This window comes from Bombus vancouverensis, chromosome 4 (assembly GCF_051014615.1).
Source record: "Bombus vancouverensis nearcticus chromosome 4, iyBomVanc1_principal, whole genome shotgun sequence".
In the NCBI taxonomy this organism is placed as follows: domain Eukaryota; kingdom Metazoa; phylum Arthropoda; class Insecta; order Hymenoptera; family Apidae; genus Bombus; species Bombus vancouverensis.
In genome coordinates this window covers 9,902,114-9,918,467 of record NC_134914.1, presented here as the reverse complement: position 1 = coordinate 9,918,467, position 16,354 = coordinate 9,902,114, and the positions used below count along the sequence as shown (strand labels likewise).

Genomic DNA, 16,354 nt, shown 5'->3' with positions numbered 1-16,354 from the left:
GAGACGTCTCTGGCTCTCCATTCTGCTGTTATCTCGCCACGAAGAAAGCGTGATTGCCTTTATGGGGGAAGAAAAGGTCCTTCGCGGTGGCGATAATGTCCTCGCGGCGACGACGGAGGCGTCGCTATCAGAAATAAAACACGACGCAACGGAGGGGAGGATCGAGGGTCGAAGGGGAGGCGTGAAAGTTCCTCCTTCTCGTCCTTTAGATTTTCCCCTACGACGATTCCTCCTTCACATAACCTCCGATTAGTTCTACAAATACGTGGGAGATACGTGTCGATGGTTTCTTGATCGATCCTGGTTACTTTTCACCTTCTGTGTCAAGGACCAGTTCTCAAGCATACACGTAACCATCTGTAATATTTTGGTGAAATGTGGTAATCATGAAACGTGTTGTCAATTAAAAAGTGTGTGATAAGAAGTGTACTGTTCATTGAATAGGTATTTTAAGACCTTGAAATGTAGTAGAAGTTTGATTATTGGAATATTGATTAACAAAACGCATGATTATAGGGATATTAATTAATGAGAAACTTAAGGATGGTTTCTTGAAAGAAACATCGTGAAACAAGAAAAAAAAATCGAAAGAAATAGTTACATTTTTATTTACAAGCTTTTCTTTCTATCTAATATTAATTTTTATAAAGTAACTCGAAATAATTGGTGGTAAAATATTCGATTACCTTGAGCAACGTGTCATGATTAGTTCGAATAATCAAAGTTCTATTGTATTAGAAATTTGAGTATTCCATAAAATGATAGTACGGGAAAAGTTAAATTAATTTCTTGTATTATAAAAATGCTTAAAGGAAACATGCAAAACGTGATGTTACTGCTATCAAAGAACCTTTTACGCAATTAGGATATAGCACAGGCAAGTCAAATGCTTCGGTTAAGATCCAATTTATTTACAAACGTCGCGTTATATTACAGCAAATAATTAACAATGATTACGTGCATATCGCCTGGGGCGTTAACGCAGCCATTTTTTGTGATTAATGGAAAACCCCTACATGATCCTCTATATTTCTCGTCTTTTCTCTCGTTTAACGTTGAAAATGAACGGTAGCCGAGGAACTTATGTAAATATCGAGAAGATATGTTTCTATTTGTTTACAATACGCTTTACATTATATGTACTCTTTTTTTTGTATCGTCGATTCTCTATGATCGTTACGATTTTCTTTTTTCTTCTTTTTTTTTTTTTTGTTAACTGTATACAATTTCTAGATGTGGGGGAAGTGTGCGTGGAAATTAGTTTCCATTCTGGTCAGTAGTGAGGCTCGATCGTCATGGTCGAAATTTTTCACCGAAAAATACGTGTCTCGCGCGGCAAAACAAGCGTATAAAATTTTGAATATACGGGTGCGCGTCGATCGCGAAAAATCAGCTGCAATAAAACTGCGTGAACAGGGGGAAGAGGTCAAAGGGGACCAACAACGAATTGAGCAATTCGCGGACAGAATGGCACATCTGCAAACAATTTGCTCGAATTGAACGTTTTATTATTACTGGCCAATTGTTTAAAGCTTCACAGTAATAAATTACAGCTTCGTATATTTCTATGCCATTCGAAAAAGAATGTTCGACACTTTTGCGTCCTGCTTTTATGTAGTTTCTTTTCAGTAGGATTATGAGAGAGATATGATAAACGATACTAGATTACGTATGAACTTCGTTCTTTAAACAAGTTTTTTTTAAATACTTTTTTAGCTTCGAAACTTTCTATAGTACAAAATTAATTGATAAATACTAAACTGTTAGTTGTACAGTTTGTATGCTGCACATTACTGGACTGCGAATTTTTATGCACACAATTTAAAAAATAAAAGATTTACCTTTAAGGTAGTATAATGAGTACTTTGGATATTTTATATATCTTTTTATATTATGTGTATTCTACATATATATGCATAAATATCCATAGTCTATTTATTATAAACTCTTTCGTCAATATTTTCTAAACGAAACAAACAAAACAACAATAGAACTACGAATAACATAAGAAATACAACAGTAATAACCAGGATCCTCTTGCACAATAAATATTAGTAAATCAACAAGTTATAAGTTATGAGTCAATAATTTCCTTTCTAAAATTTTACATTAAATAGAACAATTAGATAACGTATACCTCCTCAAATTCCATTTGCTTTATTAATAAACGTGTTAGTATTGCACAGGAATATATATTGACACCGACATCTTGTGATTTATGCAATTTCGCTAATAATATCAATTTAATTGTGCAAAAGGATCTCGAAAGGATCACAAGATTTCAAAATCTTTATGATAGCTAAAAGAAGACGTAAAAATAAATTCATATCGTCGATTCACTTACCAATCTCTCCCTCACAATCACCACCAACCTGCGATCTAGCAATTACAAGGTTGCTAAAAAAGGAAATTAACGAATAACAGAAACAGAAAAGGAAAATGAGAAAGACACAGGGAAAATATCAGGGAGTTGCAGTATCAATGCGCGACGCAATAAAATCATCTCGTGAGGAGACGGGGGGGGGGGTGGTATAACGCGTATACAGGTCCGCTGTGTCGCATCTACGTTAGCATTCAGAATGTTTGGCTTATTTCGCATGGCCGCGCCCTAAAGAAGAGATTTGCCTCTGCTCGAAGAGGGTTTTATTTTTTTCCTACCTCTCTTCGCTCGTATGGGGGCTCTTTTCTGTCCTCCCGTGGCGCTTTGGGCTCGCGTGTGCGGTAATATGTGCCACCGAGAGGGTTGGTTATCTCATCAAAATTGGACTCTTCTCTGGCATCCCTGTACACGCTTTGCCAGAAAGGACCCTTTCGCTTCTCTCTTTGTAGGATTTTGGCCGTGGCGAGTTATCGATTCGGCTTTGGTATCCACCGTCGAGTCGCATAACGAATTCTCATCGAAAAGTTCGACTCGTTCCGTCTCCCTAGCGAAAAAGCTGCAACTCCCAAGAGTAAGATCACTCGTGGACATTGTGGAACATCACTGGGATGATGTGGTATTTCTCGAGGTCTCCAACCAGGTTTTAGGATTTCCTCTCAACGAGATATCATATATACAATCGTAAAAAACAGGTTAAGTAGGCTGTTGGAATTATCACACAACGCAACAGGTTACGAACGATCGACGACCTTCGTGGTTCATCTTTCATACCTTTTTCTATACAGCCCTCCTTCGTCAAAATATCCTATCTAGTATTTTTGAAGATATGCAGCGGATACGGAAGGTATTTACATGTCATCGTATTTATTATAGCATTTACATAACAATTAATTAGGTTCAAATATGAACCCAATTAGTATTTCCATATGTTTTTATCTTTTAACAATATGTTATATTACACATGCTCTTACGAAATAGTGACTAAGTATTTTCGATTGAACGAAGAAAACTAATGATAGAACAAAGTACACTATTCAACTTCAGTTTTCTTCAGTTTCAAGGTGGCAGATAAGACATTTTAACTAAGGAGGAGAGTATAAGATTCTATAAATGTAAATCTCCGATTCGTAAAAGAGTCACTTTTCCAATGAAAAGTCCCGTTTACATCATATACACAATTGATAACTTTCTTTCGTCATCGTTTACATAACAGATTATGGACCTTCGATCGACAGTTTTCAATCGAATCATTTTAGAAGCTATTCATCTCCCTGGGCATCAATGATCACTGTACATTTCCAATATGAATGCCCCTCGACCTGGCCATCACGGAGTTTCTCTGTTCTTCTTGTAATTGAACCTCGTCGTCCTTTGGTGGTACGTTTAAATTCGTCACCGTGGTCTGAGGAATGGGTGATAACATTGGTGGTACCCTCCACCAGTCAGTGCTTGGCCATCCAGGTGGTACCAGGTTCCCCCGGAAGTTTAGGTCCGGGAGAACCGGAAGCGGTCTTCATATGACGTGGCCGCGATGACTTCCCAAATTTGAACTGGACGACGTCAGATTTTGAACCGAAAACGCGCTCTCCACTTTTGTCGTTGCGGTCGACGTCGTCGTTGGAACACTATTAACAGCTTTTTCTGTCTGATCAGTAGGTGACGAAGAAGAAGACGAAGAAAATCTATCTTGAGACCTGTCTTCTTGGTGCCTGTCGACCGAAGACAAGTACGTATCTTCTTCAAGTTTTCTATATCGAGCTTCTTCCCTGCTAGAGTCTCTGTCCGAAGGAAATCCATCCTCTTCTGGCTTACCTGGACTAGGAAAAGGCCTTTCTTCTAATTTGGTGGGCAAGTACGGCCTCTTTGGATCTTTAGGTGGACTTGGACAGCCACAATTGGGTTGGAGACAGGTCGCTGTTGATAATCCCGGCCAGGACATGGTTTGATGGCTCGAATAAAAGGTGCTGCCTCCGTAGAGTGCTTGAAGCGCCAAATCTGCGGCCAATTTGCCACCGTTGAACTCTTCTCCAAGTTTGTGTTGTATAGGATATAGGGGGTATGGAAATGGCGGGAAGAAACGGGGGATCTTGAGATCCTCGTGGCTCATCAACGTGTGGTGCGATGGTGGTGCCAAAGGTGGCAAGAGGCTTCTCGATATATTGCCTAAGGTCTCACCCGAGGACATCAGGGGTGATATCGAGAAACCGAATTTGTTCTCTTTCTTTACTAAAGATTTCGGCTTCCTGCGTGGCCGGTACTTGTAGTCTGGGTGCTCTTTCATGTGGAGGGCTCTGCAAGGAAAATGTTTTTCTGTGTTACAATATTAAACGTTTGATAGAAGATTATAATTAAAACGAAGTTTCAATAGAATATTATAATTAAATACAGAATAGACAGGTATCCACGATATATTTATCGCGATATCCACGATATATTTGAAGAATGTCTGTTTCTTTATTGAAGTGACCATGTGTTTTTTTTTAGGAATGATAGATTTAATGTCTGATTAAGGAACATTAATACAAGATCTAAGTCAACCTACACAACAATTTACTAATTAATGATAAGTAATAATTATTTAACTTAGTATTTATTGATAATTTGTTATGATTTATTAACGATGATTAAGGCGAGAAGAATGAAACGTTCATTTGATTTTTTCGTTACATGAAATTTTAAGATATTTCTAGCTATCGTAAATCTACCGCTAAACCTGCTATCGCTAGGTTGTAAGGGAGGCTTGTGTTCGAGCGTTTCAGGGGTGGCCTAATTGAATAGTTTTGCCACGGCGAACGCGATAGTTCTTCGAAGGGTCGAAGGCATAATCTCTGGCACCGCTGGTTGAACGAAAACGCTTGCAAGATTCTAGGAATTTTCACGAATCTTTCATAACGAAGAAACGCGTTTAAAACGTAACAGAAACATTCGTTCAAATAACGTAGATTTAATTAATCGAAGTCGATATTAATTTGAGCAAAAGCACTTTCGACAAGTATTTTTCTAATGTATATTTAAAAATATATATAAATAATATAAGTAAGTGCATCATATCTCGATAAAATACAGATTATTTTCCAAGTTTATCAAGAAAAATCAGTCTGTACAGTTTTAAACAATGATGTTGCCCTCTATCAATCTTCGATAATCCAAGGTGTCGCGTTATCGCTGGAAGAATCGCGCGAGACGAGATGAGACACTCGAGAATTCGGTAAACTTTGCTCTCGACACCGTTATCCGTACAAAGGAACGTATTATCGTGGTACTAGAACACGATACGGGACACCATGGGTATTTGCAGCTAATATCTTGTACACACACCCCGGCTGAAGGCGCAGTCGACGCCACGTTTGTGTCGACAGGCTGGTAAAAGTGAGGGGGGAAGGGAAGAGTCAGAACCCCGTGGTATCTCCGTCACATAATACTCCATTATGTACCCAAGAGGCGCACAAACGCAGTCCTTATTTATGCTTCGCCTCACGGAGATAAAAGAAAGCGAGCGAGATAGGTGTTTCACGGGCGGGAACTCTTTTTTACGTGCCTAGAGTTTCGCGTTGGGGAATCCTGCCGGAAAACGCGCGCACAATCACAACCACTCGAATTACTTCGACCATCTCGCCAGGGGTTTTTAGTACTTTTCAGCATCGATATGTTCTATTTTCTATACAGTGTCTGGCGAAAATATTTGAACACATATAGACACCTTTTATGAATATATTGTGTGTGTTATATAAAATATTTTGAAATATCATGAATACCGTGATGAGATACGACTGTCATGGTAAAATTTGGAAGGTATCTAGGAACGCAGATATATGCATCAGTTACATGGATTTACTGTAAATATAAGCTTGGTAGAAAATTAATCTCATATCATTTATATATTACGTAAAATATTTGTTTTAAATCTACGAATATATAAATCTTTAGGTACTGTAGTATGTGATGAATTTATCAGGACATTTTACACAATTTCGACATCGATCTTCCTCTCCTAGCATTTCTTTACTAAATAGACGAATAAAATGATTGTAATAAAGGAAATAAATAAAATGATGAAATTTTTAACTTTCCAATTCAATGATATATTAATACAATACTGGAAATAAATCCAAATTCATCTTATTTTTGCAAGACAAGTGTCGTCATATTTCTATATTTTCTATATTTCGAGTGTATCATCGATTCTCGGGATCGAACGATAGGAATAACGAGGGAAGTCAGGCTGCACATTGGCAAAACCGATGGTTCGTATCGGCGTGGTCGAAAACGAACCACGAGGTGTATAACGGTGGAGAATTTTCCAACTCGCGAACGAAATCCGAAATTTCGGTTCCTCGCGGCGAGAGTGACGCAGCGGAATAATAATTCCGGGACAATGTGTCCCGGCAGATAGCACAAAGCGTAAATCAGCATAAACATCGGTAAAGCCCCGCCGACAATAATTCAGCATAAATGCATAAACATCGGGCGTAATCTTTACAATTCGCTTGGAGCCCTCTACCACCACCATCACACAGGGAAAATAGCACACCGCCAGAGCTAGCAGGGAGAGGGTGTGACCACACACCACTTCCAACCGTGCGATAAACAACGCGTTATATCATATCGGTGGACATAAGCCGCGCGGTAGTTGCGCTCGCGGCTGCCGCAACAAGAAACAATAACAATTAGTCACGATTGTCCTCTGGTGGCCTAGCGAATGTCGTTAGTGTAACGATTCGTCATAAATGTCATTGTGCTGCCAACGATCGACGGACTTTCTCGATGCCCTCGTGACGGTCTTCTCGTGACCCGTGTAACTGAATATTGGTCGTCGATGTGACCGATTATTGTTGGATAAATTGGTCCATGTTATATACCTTTTGATAATTATTGCAATATGTAAAAAGTTGTTTGATCTTGTTTTCCATATTTCTCGGTTACGTCTATCCTAAAGGGGGATGGTTTTGATTATGATAGCGATAGCGAGGCGAATTAGGAAGGTTGAGTTTATTTACACTGACCTTTTCGTATATAGAAAACTAAATATGGAAAAGTGTACCAAATATTCGAGCTGAAGTATTCATTATTATATTTGCATGGTAAAGAAACATTTCATCTCTTGAATTAAGTTCAACAATATACGAATTTGCATCGACATATTTTCAAAATGTTGGATATGGCAAAGAAACGCGTGTTTAGCTCGGAAACCAGATAATACGAAAACAATTTTGATAAAACAGGATTGATCGACGATATATTGAATTTTAAAACAGCTTCTTTGTAAAAAATTGGAAATTTGTTTCTCGTATTCTTCTCCTTTAGTCTCCATTCTATCTACGTCAGTTTTTATAATTAACTCTAACATCGTTCGCAGAAAACCCACCAACCATATAAAAAATCTTCAAAATCTCGTTGCCTATCGCCTATCCCCTAACCTTCCCCATTTCACCTTACATCGTTGATCGACGCAACTGACTCTAACTCACCAATTCTTTACCACCGTTTCGATGCAGCATTTTCACTCTCGCCGCTTTCCTTCTCGGTTTCCTCGGTGCGCGACCGAGAACGGGGTAGACAGAGCGTCTGTAGGAGCTGGGAGAAAAGAGGGTTGAGGAGGAGGGTATCGTAGGACAGGCAGCAGCAGTGGCAGCACGGCACAGCCAACGAACAGCAAGCGAGGGGGTGAGACCAGGGGCGGCGGAGAGGGTAGGGGCCGGCAGAGGAGCCGCGCAAATCCTTTTAAATCCACACAATTGCGACAATGGGGCTTTATTTGTTATCTCGGGGGCCACATTGTGAGTCGCCGTGAACGAACGGACAGATTACGTCGGGCCAGTGACGGCTTGGCTCCAGGGGAACCCGTTCCTACCAGGAACCTGGCTCCAGGGGAACGACTTTTATCGGGCCCTCTCCTCTTTATTTTACGACCGTTCCTCCCTCTCTTGGCAACCCTCCCCCGCGGGCCAACCCCTCTCGTTTTTGCACACTATCGTTACCAGAATCGTCAGCGACGCCGTCATCCGCCAGAAAAGCGGATTCGCCGTTACACGTCTCTGCTCGAAATTTTCCTCCCCTGACTCTCTGTATCTTTACCTGAGAAATGTTTTCGCGGGTAGAATGAATATTGAGGCTCCCTCAAGTCGATTTTACAGACTTCCAGTGGGGATGGTTGTTAGTTTGTTTCAGTGGATTTGTTTCTTTTTGAGATGGGATGTGGTGGAAGAATATATGGTAATCTCTACGAATAATTTACTTACGATCTAAGTAGTAATATTACAAAATTGGTAAGTAAAAAATATAGGTTATAGGCTTGCATTGTATAAGTGGTTTTCATGTTGAACAGAACGATCAAAATTAATTTGTTTTGTCATCAAACTTGTGAGATGGCTTGCAAAATTTCGCTAACAATACCAACTCAATCGTTGCAGAAGAGTCATACTTATCCCCAAATTTTTGTTTCTCAATCTCATTCTCATCTCAACAATCAAAAGAACTTTTAACCCTTAAAGACTATCATGAGCGAAAATTTATCACAATATGCTTTTGTTTTTAATTAGGAAACTGATAAAGCTAAGCAATTGGAATTAAATATTTTGTTATTATTGAACACTAGATGAAGAGTCCATAGTAGAGAAGAACCCATCATAAACATCAAGCGTTAATGTTTTAATGCTCCTGAAAAACACATACCTCAATAATAATTCCATCACATTTTTTTAAACTCGAGTAATTTTTCAATGATAGGAAAATAGGATTGCGTTGAGAATAAATAAAAAGACAGCATGCTTGGTAACAAATACTAGTTAATGAATATATAGGTCTTGTTTTGATGTTTTATGTTTTAGGATCATATTATGTGGAATAGAATTTTTCTGAAATATATATAATACATATAGTTTCCAGTTTGAAAATTTTATGCGCACATCTCTTTGAAAACTCAAACGGATTGTTTGCGAATAAAAGATGATTGCAAAACAATGAAGACACATTTGTCCACTTTTGAAAAAAATTTCAGTAGCGTCTGTTAGGCGGGACAATATTTTTCATTCGGCAATTGAAAAAGGCAATATTCGATACCGTGAAAAAAGGAATCGAATCACAACTGACACGGACTGTGCGTCAGTGCGAAACTTCATAATTCCTTTTGTTGGACTCGATCATGGTCATCGACAGAAAAGCGGATTCCATGTTACATTCCGTTGATAGAATTCACTACCGAGTCGATTGATTCTTCTTTCTTCTACCCTTTCTATATATTTTTTATTTTTCTTTCTTTTCAAAACCGATCTATCCCGAACGAAAAAAGAGGGGAAAAGTGAATACTTGGCAATTGAAAGTGAATCGACAATTTAGGAAGAACCGACTTTATTATTCTATTATTTATTTTACGAGCATCATCGCCGCGCCGGTTATATTCAACCCCAGCCGCCTCCTATCAATTCGCTGTCCCGGCAATTTTTGCTTTGAAAAACCCTGACAGACCTCGATTCTGTCATCGACAGTTCGCGCATCGTACTTTTAAATTAATCTTCCTTTCGTCGTGTTCTCTCGATCTCCGCTATATTTATTGTCTTGTTGTTCTTTGTCTGAGTTCCTTCGTTTCCTTTTCTTTTAGAAATGCCCAAAAGAATTTCTCTTTTGAAGAACGATTACTTCATGCTTTTTTTAAAACCAGTAGTAACCGAAAGAAAATAAGGAAAGTTAAAATTTAACGTAACACATTCGAAATACACAAAATAGTATCCAATATTTCTCTAAGGGATTGAATAAGTTATAGCTGACTATATAGAATATTATGTTTAAAGTAGCAATTATTCCCCCATTAATTCCCCTCGATAGCGTGAAGAATGAAACAGAAATGATAAAAATGTCGTTCGATCGTGAAATCTCTCCGACCTGTTCATCGTACGGCGAGCTAAATAAACTCATAACAATGATTAAATATTCAGGGTCGGTAATAAAGAGGCCGTCCCCTCCACCTCCATAAATACCACTTCGTTCACCCTATTCCACCCCTTGGCTTAGCGCAGCACACCCTTAGCTTTAGCAACAATGTACCGTATTATGAACTACGAGATCCCCCTTCCTCGTTTTTCATCCTCTTCACAGTTATTGCAGATACGCCTCGATGCGATAATTTTGTTCGGCCACTCGTGACTAAAGAGCAATTAGCGCGCAAAAGAAAAATCTTCGATATTGATTGAAGATGATACGAAACGAACTTTCTATTTCATATTCTTTCAAAAAAACATTTCGATTCACAAACCACAAAAATTGGTGTTTATAGAAACTGATCGATATTTTTGTAAATACTTTTAGAGAACTTAGGAAGATTTTTACAATTTTTGCTTTATTAAGAAAAAATTTTTGTATTTTAATGATAAATTTTATAACATTTATGATGCGTATTATAATCTAGTAGATTTTGTAACTTTGGTAAATAAAATAGTTCGAATAGTACATAGAAAAATTATAATGTTTGATCTTTTTATAAGAAATTTCGTAATATTTATCAGGGAATGATACAATGTACGTATTTTTGTGAACTTGTGTAAAAAAATTTGTGCAAAGTGATGGCGAATTATGTAGATGTTTAAATTATCGATAGTGAGCAAGGATTGATTCGGAAAATATACACGTTGACTCAGATGCGTGACCCCACGTGGAAATTTGGAGTTGCACATATGGCAAGAATGTGTGTTGTGCGTGTCGAGTCTTCAGAAGCGTGTAAAAAGTAGCGAACATCACGCGACGGGCACTCTTGTATTTTCCCAATCTCTACATTATATTATTAAGCATTAATTTTATTATTATGTAAAAAACATATCGGATTCTTATTTTAAGATTCCATTCTACATTTATAATGCACAGCATGGTTGAGTAAATTTTGTATTTTAATAAATAAATAAAATAATATTTGATCAATTTCGTGATTTCCTTTCAGGATCTCGAAATTTACAGATACAGACGTTACTTTTTTGTGGAATATTTAATAAAATTTTGATACTCACCTTAATCTTTTAGCTTCGTCGATGAAAGGTCGCTTTTCACTTTCGCTGAGCAGTTTCCATTCGGCGCCAAGCCTCTTCGATATCTCAGAATTGTGCATCTTCGGATTTTCCTGGGCCATTTTCCGTCGCTGTCCCCGTGACCACACCATAAACGCGTTCATCGGACGTTTGATATGCTCGTTGTGAAGCGTTTTCGATGACATCTCGACCGTTATTCTGATTTACGATCTACAATTATTTTCGATCAATTCCTTCTACAAATTCAATTCCTATCTTCTATCGATATCATTCTTTCACATCTCTTTATCGATAAACAATTTTTTTCTTCACTATTCTTGTCCTTCATCATTGCTCGATGAGTATCGATCTTGACAAATATTGTACACTGCACCTTTCTACAACTTTCGATTACGTGGTCGTCAAAGCTAACAATTTCCACATGCTCAACGACGACTCGATTTCAGTCTTCAAACCACAATTCCAATCAAAATTCTCGCAACAAAACTCTGCTGTCTCAAACTGTCATCAACTTTCTCTTTCAATCTTCTTATGAATCTTCGAGCCAGAATCTTTCTCTTTTTACACTCACCCCCTCTAACCGAATCTCAAAATTCACACGAAAGATGTTCTTCGAATCTGATCGTCGTTCCAGCAGTCACTCACAGAGAGATTCATTCTTCAATGTTATACGAATATGTCTTGTTAAGGCCAGCTCCTTGAATCCTCTCCATTCGATCTATCCTTGTTCGATTCAATTAAAACTGGTTTCTTCTCGATTGCTCATAAGGAGAGAAACAGCGCACCGACACCAAGTTAACCGTAGGGAAGCTGTGTGATTGATACCGTGACGAGGACTGGTAAGAATCCGTCAGGACCTCTCTGACATCGAGTCTGGGATGAGCCAGGGAGGAATCGGGACCGAGTGGAGTAGCTGGAGTCCCGTGGGACGCGGAGGAGACAAGGATCGGCCAACCAGGGATGTTTCTACTCTCCCACCATGGTCCACGGCTAATGGACAAGCACGATTGGCTCCTTCGTCGACATGGCGGACGGAGGATACAGGCGCGTTCAACAGGTGGAGGTGTGCTTCTTCTCTCTTCGTTTTTTAGCTACGTTTCCTCGTTGTACACGTTGCCAGCCAGCCAGCCAGCCGGGCCATGATTCTCGCTGTGTGTCTGTCACGCAGATTATCGTACTACCGCTTTTCTGACCTCTTTGGTCGACGTCGATGGTCAGCTTGCATCCGGTCGACATCGACTCTTTTAAATAATCGCGAGCTGAATTGATTTTTACGGTCGTAAGTAGAACAGGACCGTCACAAGTCAGACGTAACGCGTTACGCGCATCTCTGACGATGAGATTCGTGGTGTCTGAAGGATCTAAGGAGGATTTGTGTATTATCTATTATTCTATGCATTTTTACACTTCTAAATTTCCCGTAACTAGTAATGAATAAAGTAATGAATGAACCTTTCATAGATTCGATACTTTGCTATATCGGTATTTTATATTATTTGACATTTCATTTTATAGACATTAGTATTTTATCTTATTTGGTATTCTATTGTTTTAATATTTATACTTTCTATTATGTGAAAAGTTGTTATTTATATGCATATTAAATAGTGACTGAACAGTTGGATAACATTTACGCAATTATTGGACAAATTAAATTTATATATATCGTATCTATCAAATATCGCATAATAAAATGTAATGACATTTATATATCTGATATATCATCATAACAATTTGTTATTCAATTTTAAATTAAAAAGAACAGTTGTTTCATATAATAGGAATTAGATATCCAGTAACGATAGATATTGTTTCCTGCGATAAAAATGCATATCTAGTTTTAAATAAATCTATCGAGTAAATGTGACAATACACCATCAATCATCCACGAAACGGACGATACTTCGCCCAGAAATTTTTCCACCGTCATCGACGAACCTCATTAATACACCATCACGTGTATTGCAGTGATCACACCATGAACGGAGAATTTTTTCTTTGCTTTGTTCGGCCGTTGTAGAGGCGAAGAGCGAGCGGGCCATTTCTCCAAATAAATGTTATCAGTGTCGGCAATGTCTTGCTGGAAGAAACGGTCGAGGGGGAACGCGGAGCTGAAGACGTCTCTCTAGTGATAAGGCGATAAAGAGAGGAGGTATAAAACGAGACAAGAGGGCTGTGTGTTAGTGGTAACATTTCAGCGAATTCCAACTTTTATAAAGAAACGGCTGTACGGTCGGTGTCATCGAATTTCCGGAAGGTTCCGAAATATTCATCTGACTGGGCTGAAGCAGGGGTGTATTTGTGTCAGGCAGGAAAAAAGTCGACGAGAAAATGAAATAATGAGAAAGATAGAAGAAAAATGGTCGATTTCTAAACGTTAATTTAACTATCTTCGTTATCTTCCTTTTACTTCGAGATTCTGTTCACATCCAATATTCTGCTTATTATATTTAATATTATTCCTAAGTAGGTTAGTACGATAGTATATGCGAATTTTATCAAAATGTACAAGTTCATGGAAAAATAATAATGGAATCACCAGACAACAAATCCAATATGTGTGACTATTAAAAATATAGCAATAATATTTTACTATTTATTATATATATTATGACATATATTTGCCATTTAAATATCGCTGCTTACATTAAAATCCGAAATTTATTAGTAAGAATAACAGAACAAAAATTAGATTCATTATTCATCTCATATTTCCTCTGAAACTTATTATTTTTATTATCGTCTTTCTTGATAAATTGATAGAATACTATATAATTTCCTTTTGCTAGTAATAGGGATAATGAGAGATTAGAAAGGAATTCGCAGTAAAATTTTGCTATGAACAGATGTAGGCGAATCGGATGGCAGTGGAAAAGAGGACGCACGAGCGAGGGTTGAAATTATCGAAGGCAATCAGCTGTTTGTTCTGTTATTAACTCGATCATAAATTCACTACACGATGGTGAATGAATCGCCACGCTCGGCTGTCGTTCTGCCGGCGTTCCTTTATCACCCCTCGTTACACATTCTCCGTTATTCGCAGGGCGTGAACGCGATTTTTATCGGTCATCGACGAGAAGAAAGGATCTCGAAAAGGGGAACCGTGTCCCTTTTCATACACGAAGTTGTACGAAACCCTTATCTGTACTCTGACACTTTCAATTAGTCCGTATCGCTGGCAAACATCACGCTTCTCTTTTTGTGGGATGTTCCATCACAATGTTAGGAAATTCAAAAGTATCGTGTACCGAATATCAGGTAATAATAATTATTTTTCCTTACCCTTCTCATATTTTTATCAAAATATCTTCTTCAATAAAGTACCAAAAATTCTACGCCAGATATCCCTACCATCTTTCCAAAAGAGTAATCATATGATAATTTTGTTTTATTATATTTCGCAATTTTTATGACACTAATAATTTCAACTAATATCGTTTGAAGTAAATGTTTTCCTTTTTATTAATTTTAATATAACAATGATATAATAATTTTCCAACAAATCCCAGATGAAGAAGAAAGTGATATCTTGAAAAATTTCATAAAAAGTATATCTGGGTTAGCGTCACTTGCCCAAAAATCTGATTTTTTCCTGCAAAAGAATTGAACGAACCTCGAAGAAGGATTTGGGATTGCACATCCCAAAAAAGGGAGAGAAAGTGTACGATGGTATGGGGTTGTTAAGTGACTTTTCCATGTTCGCTTCTGTCTCGATTTCGATGATAGCAAAGGCACGACAATCGGGGGAGGGAATTTCTCTATCAGTACACGTTCTCTCTCCATTCGTCTCACCTTCCGTTATCGTCTCGGTCGCTCTTCCGTGCTGTGGGGTGGCACGCGACCACTGATTATACCATTCATCGCGCACCGTAGTCCGAAAGAGGGTTGCTGGCGGACTCGTAAACGTCGTAGCACCGTTCTACCCCTTGTTTCTCCCCCTTTCAACCGTGTGCCCACTTTGGTCCCGGCGACTACTACGGCCCTGAATGCTCCCTCATCAATGAAACAATCCGGCTTTCCGGCGCCCCGTCGCCGACGGCTTCTTAATTTCGGGATACCGCGTCTCCCTTTCCAACGAAATCTTCTTCTACATTTTCGATCAATTATCAAGTGTTTGTGTTTGTTTCCGTCATTTTGTTGATTTCGACTATTTTAGTGGATGATTGGACTAAAACAGGACTGCGGACATTTATGCAAATTCGTATTTTTATGAATAAAGAATTAAATAGACATTTGTTCCACCCATCAGATGGTATCGCTATTTTACTATCATTTTATAATACTTTAGTATTCTACTTTTTACTATTATTCAGTCTACTTTACGTTGATTACTTTATAGGATATTTTTAAGTATCACGTATATAATGTGCATTTTTGTAGTCTCAACTATTTAAAAAACGCATAGAAGCTCGCAGTTTATCGATCCTGTAACCAGCGTGGTTCATCAAATACTTTTATACTTTACTTGAAATGTTCTTAAATTATTCATTCGCTATAAAAGTCTTCCAAATTCGTATCCATATCCCACGTGTCAATTAATCTATAAAAAGATCAATCCATAGAATTTTCGATCACTCTGCCACTGTCCATTCACCATAATAAACGCCGAAATTCATTAAATCGAAACTTCGTTCCAGATATGCTTTCACAAATTAATCCAACACATATTTAGCTAGTCTGAGCAAATTGTTCTTGACTGGTGCATAGCGTGGAAAAGAACGTGTGACGGGACAAAGAGCTCGCGAGGCATCATCGTTGCGATTGCTGAAGCGACAACAAAACGGTGGCCCGCGACGTCGAATGGTAAGAGACACGGTGGGGTGTGCGAACGGCGGGGCGGAGGCATGGGTGCGTCGAAAAGCTCGCTGATTACTCCATTGTCGGACCGGTTGTTTCAGTTAATCGCCACGCCTCGTGGCGTTTTGTTGTCCTTTTATCGCACCGTTCTGCCGACCAGTTGCCA

At 38.5% G+C, this 16,354-nt stretch overlaps 1 protein-coding gene across 1 annotated transcript; it reads right to left on the bottom strand.

The window, feature by feature from the left end:
- Window positions 1–1,970: 1,970 nt before the first annotated feature.
- On the bottom strand, window positions 1,971–12,242 carry LOC117156835 (uncharacterized). Its single transcript, XM_033334216.2, has 2 exons — window positions 11,374–12,242; window positions 1,971–4,671 (listed from the first exon to the last, which is right to left on the bottom strand). The coding sequence occupies exons 1-2, from the start codon at window positions 11,574–11,576 to the stop codon at window positions 3,894–3,896; spliced, it is 981 nt and encodes a 326-aa protein (XP_033190107.1). The 5' UTR covers window positions 11,577–12,242; the 3' UTR covers window positions 1,971–3,893.
- Window positions 12,243–16,354: the final 4,112 nt, after the last annotated feature.